Source organism: Acomys minous, assembly GCF_964271855.1.
Source record: "Acomys minous genome assembly, chromosome: 9".
Taxonomy (NCBI): domain Eukaryota; kingdom Metazoa; phylum Chordata; class Mammalia; order Rodentia; family Muridae; genus Acomys; species Acomys minous.
Genome location: NC_140490.1, coordinates 106,653,395 through 106,672,072, shown reverse-complemented (window position 1 = coordinate 106,672,072; position 18,678 = coordinate 106,653,395). Strand labels below are relative to the sequence as shown.

Below are 18,678 nucleotides of genomic sequence, written 5' to 3'. Positions count from 1 at the left end.
CACTCTTTTGTTCTTAGGAGGTGCTATAAAATATACAGCGTATGCTATATATAGTGAACAGATAGCTTTATCTCTGTAGCTATGAGGAAGTTGTCATCCATGCAGAGGTGAGACTTTTTGGGGTCTCATTCCTCACCCAGTGCTTCTGTTGGCATGCCCAGCAAATCCGGTTGTTACCCAAGTTGCTTCTTTGGTCGAGTCATTGCCTCGGTCGGTCTGTTGTTGCTCTGTGTTGAAGGAGCAGGTGTTTGCCCATGCCTCCCCGGGGAAATTAACAGAGCAGCAAAGCCACTCTGGTCCTCTCTCCTGTGACGAGATAAGAGCCCCAAGGCTTAGGAAGTCAGTTTAGATTCACAGTTTTGGTATATTTAAAATGTATCAGAAATTATTTCTGCCCCATTGAAAGTGCTTTAAAGGGTTTCTCTGCTTTAAATCCCAAGTTAAGAGAGTATCCATTAAGGGGAACAAACTATTAAAGGAACTGCTATATAAGATGTATGTTAAGGAAACAGAGCTGTCGAGTCATCCAGCCTCAGTGACTTTTAAAAATCCTAGTGTGGAGAAGGCTCTCCCTCCAGACACCCCTGACCACAGGTGGTTAGCGCCCTCGGGTTGGCGGAAAGCACAGATGACACTAAGCTGTATATGTACTGTGGTTTCTGCACACATCCTCAAAGGGAATGCTCTGCCCACACATTTAGGAAGTGATCCTTGCTCTGTGGCCCTGGCTTTTGCCATTGTGCCTGATTGGTCACAGCAAAATTTGCAGAAATCTCATTTCTTCTCCCCAATTTCACAGGTAAAAGACTCATGCTTACTACTGATCTTAAATTGCTGTATACATTTTGTTTTCTTATCAACGCATGAATTTTTTACCTTTTTTGAAGCAGTCCTTTTATCTATTTCTTTGGCATATTTAAAAAAAACAGGCATCACTGCTGTTGCAATATATTAAGTACAATAAAATTAACTTGAGCATAAATACTGATGTTAGGAAATAGTCTAATAACCACACTGGCTCCTAAATGACTGGGGGTGGGGGGCTCAATAGTTCCAACTTATAGCTCTCAAGTTTATTACGTTTTTCATTTAATTTTTTGAGAGGCTCATAGCCAAGGAAAATAAAATAGAACAGTTAGTATATGTTGTTTTGTATAGATACACAGGCTATAGGTGTTGAGTTGGGATCTTTGACCATCGTCTTTGCATCAGCCCCTGTCCAAACTGTTTCCTTCATTATTGTTATTTGTGTGCTAACTCGTGCATTTGTGCACTCATTCATTTAATAATCGGTGCCTTCTATTGGCCAGTTCTTGCCTAGTTACTACATACAGTGTAAATCTTGACTGAAACCAAGTTCTCCTTAACAGAGCTGCTATTCTTGTGGGAGCAGTAACATTTGTTTCTACAGGAAAGTGATAATAAGATTATATGCTTAATGTCACTTTGGGCTTTATAACAACTTCAGGCTTGACCTTTACAGTATTTGGTATCTTTCCCATCAGTGGTGCACGTTTAGACTGGAAATCTTGGAGAAAGAAGGATTAATATAGACTGGAGACATGGAGTTTATTCGGGAGATGATGGCAAGTGTTCAAGAGATTGGCAGTTTAGGTCTAAATATATGAATAAGGTTGACACCTAGAAAAAAGACACAGTAGTAGTGCAGATTCTTTGAAGGTTTGAATACCAAGAAAATATGACTCAAAGTAACTTTGGAAGTACAGAGTAAAGATGGATTTTTTTTTTTTTGGTGGTTTTTCAAGATAGAGTTCCTCTGTGTTAGCCTTGGTTTGGCTGTCCTGGACTTACTTTGTAGACCGGGCTGGCCTTGAACTCACAGCCGCCTGTCTGCCTCTGCCTCCCGAGTGCTGGGATTAAAGGTGTGCGCCACCACGCCTGACTGTAAAGATGGACTTTTATGTCAGATAATACTACCTTAAAGACAGAGGAGGAGAATGTAATGGTGAAGAGCCTTTGGGAGGAGCAGAGGTGGTGAAGGTAGGGTGTGGACTTGGCGTTTTGGTGGTTAAAGCCAACTGGACTTAGAATGGTTTTAAGATCTTTTTAAAAAAATTTTATGTTTTTTGTTGTATGAGTGCTTTATATGTATAGCTGTTTGCCACATGTGTGCCTGGTCCACGCGGAGTTCTGAAGAGGGCATCAGATCCTGTACAACAGGAGTCACAGGCGGCTGTGACCCACTGTGTGAGTGCTCAAGTCGAATCTGGCCCCTCTGCAAGTGTAGCCAGTGCTCTTAGCCACTGAGCCATCTCTCCAGTTCTGGTTTTGAAATATTTCGTTCTGCTAATTAGCTGTGGGGCTTGAGAAATTTGAGTTCTTTCTGCCTTTTTAGGAAAGACCAGTTCACAAAGTTAACAAATACAAGGATTTTTTTTTTAAAGGAACAGTTAGATATTGTCCATATAAAGTTACTGTGTAAAATATTTTATAAATATTCATAATTAGTGCTGCAATTACTAATAGGTAATTGCTGCTACATTCCCCCAGTGTGATACAATTACCGAATGGAATGTTTTCTAGGCTTGCCTGTCCTTACTAGATGCCAGGACCTCATCTGGGAGGTGTAAAATGACTTAACAGGTGTTTGAATTCATTAGCCAATTATGTACAATTCTTCATTTCCTCATACTATCTGGTTTCTTCCAGAACAATATAATAGAGCTTAATTTGTATTCCCTTTACCATATCAGTTGGATGGCCTGCATTTGTTTCCATTGTTGAAAGCACGTGTTGATTTAAAATGTGGGACATAGGAACAAAAATGGATTTTGAAAATATGATCCATACTGTAAAATTTCTGGCATGTTTACTTAGTAGCTAATAGCTATCACGGAAACTGATACAAGAATAAATTCTCCTGCTAGTATTGTTTGGGTTACGAGCAGTATATCTAGTTATTTTAATGATCATAATCGGAATTTATAGCACAATGTTAATGCTTTTCATTCTTTGTTCCTGTTTGACTTGATCTTGACATGAATTGCACAAAATGTTTGTACTTCTGAATACTGTTGAAGTGAAGGTGCCCAGCAAGGCATGGCACAGAGGACCTGGAAACCAAGGGTTTCAAACAACAGTGCATTTAAATAAATAGGTTCCACCAAGGTCTTAACAATCTCATTCCTTCCACTCTGCCTTCCCCTCTGCTCAATCCAAACTAACTGCGTGTCAGTCATGTACCTGGCAACACTTCATGCTTGTCTCTCAGCAGGGTGCGAAGGGCTATGAGCCAGTCAAAAATGATTGGCAGTTCAGTCAGGGAGAGTCCATTAAACCACTATGGTTAAGGCATACAGGATTCCCATTAGACACATGCTTTCTGGACTTAGTCCAATGATAATAATCTATTAAAACAAGTTGTCCAATCTCATGAGTTAACTTGAAAAGAGAAGTAGATGTGGGGCGATTTGCAAAATGTTTGCACGTGTAAGTTCAGTTTATTTAATTTTAAATAATTAGGGCATGACAATGATTAGTGCTAATTGGAGCTGTGTCAGGCTGAAAGAATTATCCAAATATGTTTTGAGCATTAACGAGACTTACTCAGTAAATCTCATTTAACTCTGGGGCTTTTAATTGGTAATATTAAAAAAAAAAATCAAAGGTATATATATCTTAATGAAGAAATAGTATTTTAACTCAATCTGAAATCACTTGAAATCTAGTACTATAATGGGAGCTACAAAGGCGTGATTAAAAAGAAAGGGCCATTAAAACCTTTGCTATTAATCTAAGAACTATTTAATAAGTGCATAATTCTCTTTTTAGTTAATCTGAAGTAATGAAGCTTCTGGATTGCACTGAAGTCTTAGTTAAATAGTGGTCAGAGCTCCAACAGTCATAAGAATTTCGTAGTTATCAAGTTTATGGTTACTGAATCTTCCGGGTAAGTTGCCAGCGAACTTTCTGAACATTAAAATTTCCACATTAGAACTTTTGAAATGTAATGAAAACAGAATTTCACGCCGGAAAAGCGAAGGAAAAAAATTGGATGTATGGCTCTTACAGGAAGAGTCCATCCACTGAGTGACTCCCAGGAATAGGCTCCAAAACCGTGTATTGCCAGGTTGCCTCTGGTCCAAACCTACATTCCTGGAGATGCTATCGGAATGTAACTTGAATGCCAAATGCTTTATGCTTTTATTTGTATCCAAACATCTGGCTCATTGCCATGTGGTGACTTTATTAGTATTTGCTACTGCTCTGTAACATGGAATACACACCTACTTTACATGGTTAGGGCAGGTAACGTGTAGCTTGCCATGCATGCTTAGTTCTGAGTAAGGAAAGCAGACGTCGAAGTGAATGTCTGTGATGGGAGAATTTTATTTTATTTATTTATAATATGAATCTTATCCTCTAGGATGACTATTTTACTCTTTGAAAGGTTCATCTTCAGAATAACAAGACACCTAGGCCTGGAAGATACTGACCCTTTCCTGGAAATTATAGTTTATTCTTTTCCCCTATCATCCGTGCCGAGACCTAGTTTTTGTTTTTAAGGCATTTTCTGAAGCGACTAGCTAGGGAACCGTAAGTTTATATCTCAGTCCCTTGCTGCTTCCAATACATTTTTAATATCAGGAAACAAACCAAATAGTTCAACCTTTTTTTTTTTTTCCTGAACTAGTTCTGGTTACCACTAACTCCTTTTCGTCCACTGATGCACTTGAAGATTCGCCATAACCCTTGACGTTTTTCTGTATTGTCCCCCTGGGCCTGGGGAACAGGTGGCAGCCCATGCCTTGCCTCATTGCTAGCATCGCCTGTCCTCAGTAGTCTGGGGTGACTTTCAGTTATTCCCCAGTGTGCTATGAATGACTGTTGGTGACAGTGCTCCACCAAGTACCATAGCAGTGTGCGGGCAACTTCTCAGTAGGTCAAATTATCGTTGACTGGATGATAAAACAGATGCTTTCGCACGTGGAAACCTTTCAGAAACTCACATGGCCTTAGTTGCCTCAATCAAGAAAACCGGTCTTGGCCGGGCGTGGTGGCGCACGCCTTTAATCCCAGCACTTGGAAGGCAGAGGCAGGTGGATCGCTGTGAGTTCGAGGCCAGCCAGCCTGGTCTACAAAGCGAGTCCAGGACAGCCCAGGCTACACAGAGAAACCCTGTCTCAAAAAAAAAAAAAAAAAAAAAAAAAGAAAGAAAGAAAAGAAAACCTGTCTTCCATCATAAACTGACGTTTCGAGAATATACGTAAGATGCTTAAAATGTGTCCAAATGAAAGTCTGCATTTTTATCTGTAAGGAACAACAAATCTACTTGCCCATTAGATATTGAATTACTTTATCTTTAGCGGAAGACAAAATGTACTTATAGCATCATCACATGAAAAAGCAAAACAAGGAGAAGAGATGGCTCAGCGCTTAAGAGCACTGACTGCTCTTCCACAGGACCCAGGTTCAATTCCCAGCACCCACATGGCAGCTCACAACTGTCTATAACTCCAAGATCTGACACCCTCACAAAAACACCAATGCACATCAAATAAAAAATAAATTATTTAAAAAAAAAGAGCACTGATCAGGTAGCTAGGCATATTCAGTAGTATTTATATGTGTAAAATATTCTTTTGCATATGGTATCTTTTGTATTTTTATAGGAAAACTCCCACACTCATTAAGTAGCTGTCTATTATGATATCTTTGAGAGAAGAGAGCTGTATGGCAGCCTCCCCACTGAGTTAAGTCTCATTATAATTTGTCTCTTTATGTTTGCAAAATGCTAGGCTCCCATGCTTACCTCATTAATGAGACTGGAACGCATCTCATAATGGGGGTAGTTTGTGGCACGAAAGCCACACAGAGTCTTAAAAAAATGTTGCAGTTTAATTCACTTGCTCAGGAAATGCCTTTGCAAGGGGTTTCCCGGTTGAGAGGAGATAGAGGTTCCTTTCCCAAATTCAATTAACTGTCAGCTCTTTTAATTTTTTTTTTATTATTTTCCCTTTAGTTATATGTTAAATATACAGAAAGGAATTTAACACAAACCAAAAATGTTTCACGACTTTTAAAAGAGATGTCTTCGCTTTAGTTTGAAATATCTCTTTCTGTTAACGTCTCTTAGGCGACAGAGGCTATTTTCTTCATAAAAGCCGGATTGTTTCGCAGCTAACCTGATTTGACCATAGCGCACTGCCTGGTGGGAAGTCCTACATCTCTTATTTAAAGCTAAACAAGATTACTCAAGAGGCTGACATTCAGAAGCTTGCTATTCGTGCAGCGGGTTAGGGGCTGCGGCACACCCACGCACTTCCACTAATTGAACTCTTTGGGTACTTCAGCTGCAAAATAGCTCGCTGCCGAAGGGCCTCGCCATGGGTACGCAAGAAATTGCTAACCGCTTGATTTCCCCACGTTAGCCTAATGAGGAAGAATGGGTCACCATGCCAACGAAAACACCATAGCGATAGGGTTAGAAGCATCTTTCTCCCTCGATGTTTGCCTCCGATTTAGGGTCCTGTAATACACTGCAAGTCCCGTGGCAAGTTGAAATACGAATTAAAATGATCGACATCCTGTATGCTACGTGTAAAGAGCTGTGGTCATTGAGACCGAATCCCGCTTAACTCCTTCAGGAAGCAGTAAAGATGTAAGCGCAGTGTTAATTTATAGTTAATTCTTTTCCTTCGGTGTCAGCTTTTAGATGATGCTGTAACAAAGCCTACCTATATAATTTTATTTGGCTTTCAAGAGCTTTAATTTTTATAAGCACGCACACACACACACAAATATATATATATATATTTGTGTGTGTGTGTGTATGTATATATATATGTAATGTATTAGAGTAGGGCACAAGTTTTACCTCCCTCCAATAGATAAAATAGTGTTAAAATTTCTGTGATTTATTCAGCTCTCCTCTCCCCGCCTGCCACCCTTTTAAACCTACCACCCCAGAAGTGTTTCTCCACACTACATAGGAGAAAACGTTGCATTTGTTTGCCATAGCTTCATGGTCTTGGTCATGGCTGTTTTTTGTTTTGTTTTGTTTTGTTTTTTTGTTTTTTTGTTTTTTTGTTTTTTGTTTTTTTTAGTTTTTTGAGACAAGGTTTCTCTGTGTAGCCTCAGCTGTCCTAGACTCGCTTTGTAGACCAGGCTGGCCTCGAACTCACAGTGATTCGCCTGCCTCCGCCTCCCGAGTGCTGGGATTAAAGGCATGCGCTACCACGGCCGGTTTTCATGGCTGTTTTTGAAACTTTGCTTTTGGTAACGTAGCTTTGAAGATTCCTGGTTAGCTACTGTGCAGACTTTGTCATCATTTTGAGTTTGTCTTTTAAAACCAAGTTAGATTGCTTTGACTATTTAGAGGAAAAAAAATTATTCTTAAACTGACAGTTTCATTACATGTTATCAAGGACATAGGCTTCCAGCAAGATGTCACCATTAGAGCTGCCTTTGATCATCTGGGAAGAGACTGCTTTTTCAGGTTTCTCAACAGTAAAGAGTTTTCCTTCCAATACCCCAATTTTGATACTGTTCTGGGAAGGAAGTTGTTTATGCGTAGAACACATTTTAAGTTGTGGGTGAGAATTATCCCTCCCTTCTTTGGAGGTCCAGCATGCATACAGATTATGTAGAATCCCTTCACAAAGCAGATCATTGATCAAAGCACAGTGTAGACTCGTGATATTTTACACTTTGTGTTAAGTTATAACCTGAGGCCGTTTCGGGTCTTTTTGTCCAAATTCCTCCAGCTGATTTCCTTCCCACCCTTGACATCAGGTGTATGTGTTGAGCACAGGTTGCTCTGAGCTAGAATATTTGCTGTTCTAGCTCTGGAGTCAGTCCACATTTCAGAGAAGCTCTGATTCTTTTTTATTAGGAATTTATATTAGGAGGAAAGATCTGGATACAAGGTAAAAATTACTTAACGTGTGAATAAATAAAAATCTTACATGAGAGTTTAAGTAAAAAGATTAATAAGCACCCCAATCATGATGCTACATGATCCTCTCTAGTATTTTTTTTTCTCTACAATTTTTTCTATTCTAAGTGAAATAGTCATTGTTACGTCTAGTATCAAGTGTATAGATAACAGTTATGAGGGATTTCAAATGGGCTAGTAGTTTGATTATAATTGAAATAATAAAAAAAAAAAGGACTAGGGAGATGGCTCAATGGTAGAGTGTTTGCTGTGTGGGCATGAGAACCTGGCTTTGAATTCCCAGTTATAAAGTCTGCGAATGGTAACACACACCTATAATCTTTGTTCAGGATCCCAGAGGCTTACTGGCCATCTACTTTATCCAATTAGTAAGTTCCAAGATAGTGACCCACTGTCTCAAAAATAAGCTATACAGCCATAGAGGATGACACTAGATGTCCAACTTGGACCATACCATACACACATACACACACACACACACACACACACACACACACACACATACACACACACACACACACACCACACTTTACTAAGTCAAATATGTATACTGTTAGGCTTTACTTAGAAAATCATGTTCCATTAAATTAGATACCTTATGTATGCTTTGATATTTAGATTCTTATATCCACTATCTCCTTTATGAAAACTTTGTTTAGTGAATTATAATCTATGAATTGTAGTAGGCGAATTGCAATCTATAAGTGATCACACTGAGTTCTAATGTTTCGCTGATGTACTAATGACTTGTGTTCTTTGTTGAATTCAATGGGAAACATTATTGGGTGTTTAGAGCCAGAATAAACAAATGCTGTTATAATTTTTAAAAAGTGTCTTATCACCCCAATCTTCAAATTCTTTCATCACAAACTCTGAGATCAGCTTTTTACTTTCTTTACATCTTTTAGAATACCAGGCATAAAAATTATTTCATTTTATCTGTTTCTTGTTGTGTATGGAAAAAGATTCCTCAGCTTACATAGCAGTATTTATAAGGGAAACCCATTTTTTTTAAATAGTGAGACTACCTTCCCAGACCACTTGATTATATCAAAACTTTGATTAACCACAAAAAATACGTTCTATGTGGAATTCGTTCCCAATTATACTTTTGGACGTGTATTCTTTCTTGTCACATGCTCAAGCTATTGTTGGTTTATATTTATGCTTTGAGGTAAAGATCCAGCGAGAATTATTTGGGGCACGGGGAGAGCTAAGAGAAATTCTGTGTTCTTTGTCAAAGCAAAGCTGTGGCTGCAGGAGTGAGTGGTGGATAGAAAATAGATGGTGTATGGTTTGTTATGTCTGCAGCCTCTTTCCTCTGTCAGAGCTTTCAGGAACTGATTTTTATCTACTTTATTCTTAGAACCACTATCATTGCCAAGGGCTTAATTTGGAATTAAATGAGCCTTATGCTTAAGTAATTTATTCTCATTAGTTTGCCAAAAATGAGTCTCATGATGGGTGTAATACTCCAAGGCAGAATGTTTACATTTTTGTTTCATTGAGATTTACATATTTCTTTTCGTTTTATCTATGTCCCTGAAAAACCTGAGATCTGAAGACCCTATGGAATCTGGGTTCTTCTAGTACAGTTTTCCAGAAACCACAGGGGGAGCTGCATTAGATGAATAAGTTGCATCTTGCTTCTCACCCCCCTCCCCTTTTCTGAAAGAGGGTGGGAAAAACGTTACACCACAGGGCTCCACAAAGTTCCAAGCATCAATTACCATTGCAAGGTCTCCTTACTAGCTTTCCTTTGTGCTACAGGTGATAGGTGATCATTTTGATGTTTTGAGATAAGTTGCACATATGTATTAAGCTGTGGCTTTGCTTTTTAATTTATTTAGTGTGTCAGTAAAGTGGAAAAGTTGTCAACTATAAACCTTATGTTCCTGGCTTATTTCCATTGCATAATTTTTCTGTATCTTGGTGGTTTCTGGAAAATTCTTCTACAACTTTCACATTACAAGTATGGTGACTAGAGTGTTTTTTTTTCCTTGTCAATTTAGAGAATAAGTTTTCAGAGGGAACAAGAACATACTTGAACTTATTAAAGACTGAGACTCCGTGTAATAGATCTATGTCATTTTGTGAGCAAATGCATGAGTTAAAACTTGAAGAAAATCTTAGCTGGCGCAAACTGTATGTGAGTTGGCTTTGTGTAAACACCCATTGGTTTCCTCATGTTTACTTCTAACTTACAGTGGATTTGTATCAAGGGAAAAAGTGTTGCCGTGAAACATTTGAATCTGATTTACATGGAGATGGGGGAAGTGGGTAGAGGGGTAGGGGCAGATATAGACAGAGAAAGATCCAGAGGAACACAGACAGTAAGCCTGGTTACCAGGAGATGTAAGGCAACAGTTCCGTGTGTAGCGATGGTCAAAGTTTTGGATAATGGTGCCTTAATCTCAAGTGGAGATCATTTTCTTTATGAGCCTTCCTGGGAGCTAGTGTTAGTTATTTATCTGAATGCCTACAAATCTCAGGCTGTAGGATTCATAGATGTTTCAGTTTGAGCGAATCAGATGTAAAGTCTTCGAAAATGTACTTCCAAGCCTTTGTATATTGTCCTTATTTAAAGTTTTGTCAACTTAAGGGGGCTTCTGCAAAAACTCATGGTAAGCATGACAAAGTAATTATAGATATTAGTAGAACATGAAAAATTAGAGTAGACATAGTGCCTCTGCCTTTAATCTCAACAGGTATGAAGCAGAGACAGGCAGATTTGTTGTCAGTCCAAGGCTAGCCTGGTCTGTTTAGCAAGTTTGAGGCCAATCAGGACTACAGGACCCTGTGACCCCCCCCCCCCAAATTAAAAAAAAATAATAACAAAGATATTTTAATGGAGGAACAAATATAAATTAGATCTGTTTTAATAACTATAATAAACAAAGTAATAAAGTGTAGAACCTAGCATGTAAGATACCTTTTTCAATAGCCGGAGTGCAGATTGTTGGCATTGCTTAAATATTTACAAAAGGCAAGTTTTGAATCCAGTAAGCATAAATATAGGCATGCAGTTTCTGGTTAAGCCTGGTGTTACTGCCTCTGTTCTTATTGCAGTACCTTTCTCTATAGCCCAGTTCTAGAGCCAGGCTAGGTGACTACCAGCACATGAGTGGGGCTATACACACAACTTGTATTTGGCCATGAAGAATAAGGCAAATATGTCAATTGTCTAGAAAATACATGATATTAACATAATTAAGATTCAGACAAAGTTTTGAAAAAGTTTCTTTTTTTGCTTCCTGTGTGGCCTTTATATAATATTCATATTTTGCAACATGACTTTCACTAGCCATGCTGCTGTTTTATTGATTTGTTTTGTCTTCACTACCATGTAGTAATTTATATTGACTATGTTCACATATATGTTGGACATTATTTTTTTTATCTTAATTGCCACATAGCTTCAAATCATAAGGGCAGACTACCCTTTATTACTATACTGCTAAGTTCAAGTTTTAGAAATTATTAATTTTTTTTGACTTTATGAGACTTTGCAGTATTGTTGTTGTCTTTAGGGCTGTACATTTTTAATTAGTTTAGCTGTAACGAATACATATTACCAACTATAGAGGGAACAAATTATTAGTTTTTCTATATGTCTTCAAATTTTCCACCAGTGATATATAGTAACTTTTACCCAACCTGTTTCATTACCCTTCTAACATAATTTCAATGCCATTTATATCCAGTTCTTATTTTTTTTAACTTTGTTTGGAGTATACAATTTCACTGTAATTTCTTAAGTAATGGGTTTATTAGCCTTTACAATATCTTGTGATTCCAATTGGAAGCATCTTAATATTAACCTACTCATTCAGTGTCCCTTTAATAGTGTCACTTAATCCCCCATTTTCAGACCTTTACTGTTGCATTCAAATGAGTATATCAGAACATGAGGCTGTGATATCTACTCATCCTACTTCCTCTGCTGCCTCTTCTGGAATTAGCTTGTTAGATGTCACCACATGTTTTGGATTGCTTTATTTATTTTAAAGATGTATTTATGTATGTGGGTATTAGTATGTACATGTGCACATCGGAAGATATTGTTTGTGAGTTGTCATGTGGGAGCTGGAAATTGGACTCAGGACCTCTGGAAGAAAAGCCAGTGCTCTTAACCACTGAGCCATCTCTCCAGCACTATTATATTTATTTATATTTATTTTTAAGTCGTGCTGGTGACTGAGCTCAGGGCCATGTACTTGCTCAAAAAACATACTACTGCCAAAGTGCATCACCACCCTTGATGCCGCCCTGAGAGACTCTGTTTCACCCTGACTGATGTTGTATGTTATTACTGCCGGTGACCGTGTGAGTCAGCCGTTGATTGCCTACTTTATAATTTGAGCAAGGATATTTAAGATGGTGACCTTGAAACTTCCATGGATGTGGCTAAAGGCCTCAGTGCCTTTAGCCCTGAGCTTTCTCTATGAAATGTCAATTATAAAATAAAAGGAGACAGGAGTTAGGTGACCACTGCATCTCACATAGTACCAAATACTGTAGAAGGGTTCTTTCCCTTTGACCCAACACTGTCAGGTAAATACACCGGCTTCATTTTGTAGAGGGCAGTACTTGGATGTTTTGGTCATTAATATTTGGAAGGGCAAAGGGAAAAGGAAATGATATTTACCCAAAGTTATACACAAATTAGTATTTTAGTCACTTTTTTTTTTAGATGAAAGTCTCCCTATTCCCATTTAAAAAGAGATGCAAATGAAGTCGTGATTTAAGTGCCCCTTGAAAAATATATCCCAGCTCTGAATGGTAAATGAGATATGTTCCCATGTTGCAGTGATGATGACGACGTTGACTTTTCTCCCTCTCTTTCCGTTTCAGAGGAAGAACTTGTCTCTTTTTCTCAGCATTAGCTTGTTAACTCTCTGGGGGACCAGCCTTTTGGGTGTCCGGCTCTACTGGATGGGAAACAAACCGCCAAGCTTTTCCAACTCTGACAACCCGGCAGCTGACTCTGACAGCCTCCTGGCTCGAACACTCACCTTCTTCTATTTACCCACCCAGAACCTCTGGCTGCTGCTCTGCCCGGACACCCTGAGCTTTGATTGGTCCATGGATGCCGTGCCTCTTCTCAAAACAGTTTGTGATTGGAGAAACCTACACACCGTGGCCTTCTATTCTGGACTTCTCCTCCTTGCTTACTGTGGTTTGAGGAATCCAAGCTTGGAAGGGGAATGCAATGGGAAAGCTGTGACAAATGGCAAGCAGAACGCAAACGGCCACAGCTGCCACTCAGACGCGGAGTACCAGAACTTGGAAATTAAGCCCAGCTTTGCATCCAAAGTAGAGAATGGGATTAAAAATAGTGTATTGCAGAGAACTCAGCTCCCTTCCACCGAGAACATTGTTATTCTGTCCTTATCTTTGTTGATAATCCCTTTTATTCCTGCCACGAACCTGTTTTTCTATGTCGGCTTTGTCATTGCAGAACGGGTCTTATATATTCCCAGTATGGGCTTCTGCCTCTTGATCACAGTGGGTGCCAGAGCCCTTTATGTCAAAGTACAAAAGAGGTTCCTCAAGAGCTTGGTTTTTTACGCTACGGCCATGTTAATTGTCTTCTATGGACTCAAGACTGCTATCAGGAACGGAGACTGGCAGAATGAAGAAATGCTGTATAGGTCAGGAATAAAAGTAAATCCAGCCAAAGGTAATACATTATTTTTATATTTTTTACCTGGGCATGTCACACTTTCGGCCTTATTACAGCATCGTTTCTTGCCTTAAGAACACAATGCTACGGATGAGATCTTCTTATGTGAAACCTGTACCTCCATCCTTATTTTTTGCAGAGATGTGTATTAAAACCAGTTGAGACTCATAGGCAGCATTCCGTGTGTGTAATTGGAAACTTAGTCCCTTGTGTTCCTATGATACAGGAAACTTAGAACTTGTATTGCCTGGAAATAAACACCATCGTAAGAATTTAGAAGGATGCTTACTATCTGCGTTTTAAAATATGAATGATACTTACCTCTCTCCTTGTAGAATGCAGGTCAATTTATTCGCCTAAATACATGCTCTATGCGTTGTTTGTGAAGCTCTTCCTGAGGAGATACCATGAGAATTCAATTGTGACTTAGGTACAGGTGTGAGCAATGTAAGGTTTGTTAAATATGCTCAAGGCTGCCAAGCAGTTAGTCCGTTCTTAATTTCAGATTTCTTAATTAAGTGGAAATTTTTTTCTAAAGAATAAGAATATGGATTGTAATTTTTTATTGCTTTTAGTGTAGAAAAATTATTTTAGCCAATCTCAAAGTTGATAGATATAGCAGAATCCAGCTTTTGTTAAAACACAAAATAACCCAAAAGCTGTTACTACAGTTTAGACCAATTAGATAGTTGTGGAAACAAGAGAAAAATGAAATAAGGTACATTTTTAGTGCAGAAATACGTAAAAATAAATGGTGCCTGATAGTCTTCATTTTTTTTTTTTTTTTTTTTTTTTTTTTTTTTTTTTTTGTCTAAGTAATTTCTTACTTAGCCTTTTAAGGTAAAGCTATTTGTATGCATTTGAACTTGGATCTTTCTTCTCTTTCTGACATAATTTGCATCAAGATCCAAATACCAGAGGGGCAAAACTCTTCCAAATGAGCAAGAAATCGCTTGCTCATAGACTGGAATAAGTTTCCATAGATCAAGATTCTGAGAAGTGACTTTGGCACCCTTGCCCAGTTATCCCAATGCGAGGCAGGAAAGAGTTCGTTGAGTGCATGCCAGATTCTGTGTGCCGGGGAGTGAGTTCTGTTTATAATTTTTTAGTAAGTTTCAGGGATTATGTATGAAGCAGTTGTTTAGTTTGTTTGTATGTACAAATGCCTACATGTATTTATGTGCACTGTGTGCCCCTTTGGTGAGCGCAGAGGCTAGAAGTGGGCGCTGGGTTCCTTGGAATTGGAGCTATAGACAGACGTGATCTGCCTCATGTGGGCTGAACCTAGATCTTCTGCAAGTGAGTGCTCTTAGCTGTGGATCTCTCTCTCTCTCTCTCTCTCTCTCTCTCTCTCTCTCTCTCTCTCTCTGTCTCTCTCTGACTCTCTCTGTCTCTGTCTCTGTCTCTGTCTCTGTCTCTGTCTCTCTGTCTCTCTCTCTCTCTCTCCTCAACCTGCATGCAGAGGTTCTTAATGAGAATTGATGAACGAATTGAACTAGTTTATGCCACTTGATTCTTCAGTTCCCTTTGAAAAAAAAATCACGGTCATGTGGCTTTTTTGTTTTGTTTTTCAAGACAAGGTTTCCCTGTGTAGCCTTGGCTGTCCTGGAATCACTTTATAGGCCAGGATGGCCACAAACAAATAGGGACCCGCCTGCCTCTGCCTCCCCGAGTGCTGGGATTAAAGGCCTGTGCCGCCACGCCTTCCTCCTCCTGTGTTTTTTTCTAAGCAGTGGATAGTGCTTAAACCCAAGACTTGCTTAAAACATGGCGGTTTTTACAGAATGCTTTGGAGCCAGTTTTTCTTCGGTGGCCCATACAAATGTAGAGCAAGTCTACGTTGCCAGTTTAGCTTCTTGTCACTTCAGACTGATGCATGTAAGGAATTAGAACACTGACTCACAATGTTGGTTTAGGGATTTATTAAATTTTTTGGCCAAATTTCATGCTAAGCCTCTGTTACAGAGGGCTCGGATAAGAGGTGTTTCAGGAAGAAGATAGAGGCAGTATTCTTTCATGTGGCAGTCTCAATATGTGCAGCTCGGAACTGATAAGATGGCGCCATGGCTTCTCGGGATCCCAGTTGCTCATTTGTTCCCATGCCATCTCAATGGGTCGTCCTGTCCATGTGGGCCAAGATGGCTTCTTATCACATCAGCACTTCAGCTGCCAGGAAAGGGGAGAGGGGGGGCAGAATGTGGGTGTACCTATTCTCTCTGAGATATATTGGAGAAATTGTATATACTGTATTTGCCCAGAGATTGTTGGCTACATCTATCTGTCAAAAAGAAGGAAATATTATCTATGGAAGTCACATATCCAGCCAAATGTCATTACTCTGAAAGACAGGGAGGGCACTATTCAGATGCCAAGGCCAAAACAGCCATCTCTGATGCACAGAAAGAAGAAGAATTTTTAGCCACATAGATCATTTTCAGCATTAACTATTGCGATGCCTGACGGTTATGATTTCGAACGCAGTGTCTTCGTGGTGTAGCTAAAACGTCTGGTCATTTCTTCATCACTGTAGTTAACTATGTAGTAAGCAAGTCGGTTTGTAATATAACCCAATGATTTCTTCACAGCACTTGACAAGTGACTTACAATTTAGACCGTTTAACAAGAGTAGTTAAATGAATGAACGAATGACCAGACTTAGTAAAAGCATGTTAAGACTTGGCCTACCAAGTTCCAGGCAGATGCTTGACCTGTAGCCCTCATCCTGCTTGGTCCATTTTCCAAGAAGTTGGCCTGTGAATCCAGGACTTATCTGTGCCTACCCTTTTCCTTTCTCATTTCATATCCATTCGATCACTAATTCCTTCATGCTGTGCCTTGAAGACTATCTGCAGCAGCTGACTATGCTCTAACACTGCCACTGTTCACTCCCCACTGCCTAGCTCAGTGCTTCCCAACCATCCTAATGCTGTGACCCTTTAATTCAGTTCCTCATGTTGTGGTGACTCCCTGAAAATTATTTTCATTGCTCTTTCCTAACTGTGGTTTTGCTACTGTTATGAATCCTAATGTAAATATCTGACATATACGCTATCAGATATGCAACCCAAGGTGGGTCATGACATACAGGAGGAGAACCAGTGCACTGTAATATTAAAAAGTTCCACCTGAATTAATATCCTTTGTTTTCTTGCTCTTTCATCATGCCCTTCGATTTTTAAAAAAAATATATATTTAATTAATTTATTTCAGATTACATCTCAATTGTTATCCTCTCACTTGTATCTTCCTCTTCCTCCCTCCCTCCCTCTTTTACCCTATTCCCCTCCCCTAGGTCTGTGACAGAAAGGGACCTCCTTCCCCACTATATGGTCACAGCCTATCAGTTTTCATCCTGGTAGCCTGATTATCCTTTCTCTGAATGCTACTAGGCACCACCAAGGGGAGGTGATCAAATAGGGGGCACCAGAGTTCATGTCGAAGTCAGTCCCCGCTCTCCACACAACTGTGGAGAATGTTCTGTCCATTGGCTAGATCTGAATAGGGGGTCTAGGTTTACTGCATGTATCCTTGGTTGGTGCAGTAGTTTGAGCAGACCCCCCTGGATCCAGATCCACTGGTCATGATGTTCTTCTTGTGGGTTTCTAGGATGTTCTGGATCCTTCTATTTCCCAATTCTCCCATACTCCCTTCATCTAGAGTCCCAGTAGGAAGTCCCAGTATCTATCCCAGTCTCCTGGTAAGTGAAGACTTTCATGGGACATTCCTTTTGGGCTAGTATCCAGTTATAAATGAGTATACACCATGTGAGTCTTTCTGGGTCTCGGTTAACTAACTCAGGATGACCATTTCTAGTTCCATCTATTTGCACACAAATTTCAGGATTTCCTTGTTTTTAATAGCTGAATATTATTCCATAGTGTAAATGTTAATTTAGGTCAGACATGATGTATTTTATAACACAAACGGTGAGTTCAGTATGGGGTTTTATATTCATTGAGATTGGAGTTTTATTACATATAATGTTTATTACAGTCTTAGGCCCCCAGAGGAGTCAAATTTCTCTAGAATCTTTGCGCTTTGTCTCACTATCTTTGGGTCTCCCTAAAGGCTCTGCCTTTATTTTTGTGTATATTAATATTTCAGTATATTCCGTTGGGTACTTTGTACATGTCAGAAAGTTTTCTGTTATCTTATGATTGAATCTCATCTTTTATAACTATGACCTTGCCTATCTGCTTCTCCTGTCCCACTTTCTGTTGACACAAGGACATTGGAAGTGACTGCAGCCGGAGGATGGTCTGTTGCACCTGTCTGGACACGTTTGTAGCATCCTTTTACTGGAAAGTAGACTGTGCCTCAACTCCAGGTGCAGCCTTCTCTTTTGCCTTAGTTAGGGTTTCTATTGTGGTAATTAAACTCCACGATCAAAATCCACTTGGGGTTGAAGGAAGTTTTTTTCAGCTTACACATCCCGATTGAAGCCAATGGACCAGTGCTGCCAGGCATCTCCTTGTCAGTCTTGTATCTCTCAAGTCTTCTGCTCCTGGGAGGCTCACCTCTTCTGCTTAATCCGGCTTTGCTTCTTTCTGAAAATTTCAGGGTGGTGGCCAGATTTGTGATGGGAGTTAACTGATGATTCTGTGATGTTACTGATTTTTAGTTTGCTTCAGTTTTCCTGTGGTCAGCACAAGGGAGAACATTTCAGTTTCCTTAATGTCTGAGTTGACATGCTGGCTCTACTGTGATAGCCCTTGACCTTGCACTTAACCAGCATCCCCACGGCATAATGACAGGGCATGTGCAGCCTTCCATACTCTGCAGTTTTCTACCCGTTTTTCATTTCTGTCAGAGCAGAAACTGAATCACAGAGAAGGTGTGGATGGCTAGGAGCTTTGCCTTCCTGTGTTCCACTTCAGTCTTGCAAACTGCTTTGATGCCTTCTATTTGCCTGATGAGCTCTGACCACTGAGCCTTAGTCATTGCTGTTGTGTGGAAAATGGTTTCTTAGATATTCTCAGTGTGGTGTACTACACCTTCTTTAAGTCCTAGATGAAGGTACCACTGTAAATGCTTCCTATGTATTCACCAACCCTGTTAAAAATAACATCATCCC

The 18,678-nt window shown here is 39.5% G+C and overlaps 1 protein-coding gene across 1 annotated transcript in view; it reads left to right on the top strand.

The window, feature by feature from the left end:
- TMTC2 (transmembrane O-mannosyltransferase targeting cadherins 2) overlaps positions 1-18,678 on the top strand; it is a 387,068-nt gene that overhangs the window by 190,947 nt on the left and 177,443 nt on the right. Inside the window, exon 3 of the mRNA XM_084795967.1 lies at positions 12,773-13,601. Within this exon, the coding sequence (XP_084652093.1) occupies positions 12,773-13,601 (829 nt within the window). The remainder of the gene's footprint in view (positions 1-12,772; positions 13,602-18,678) is intronic.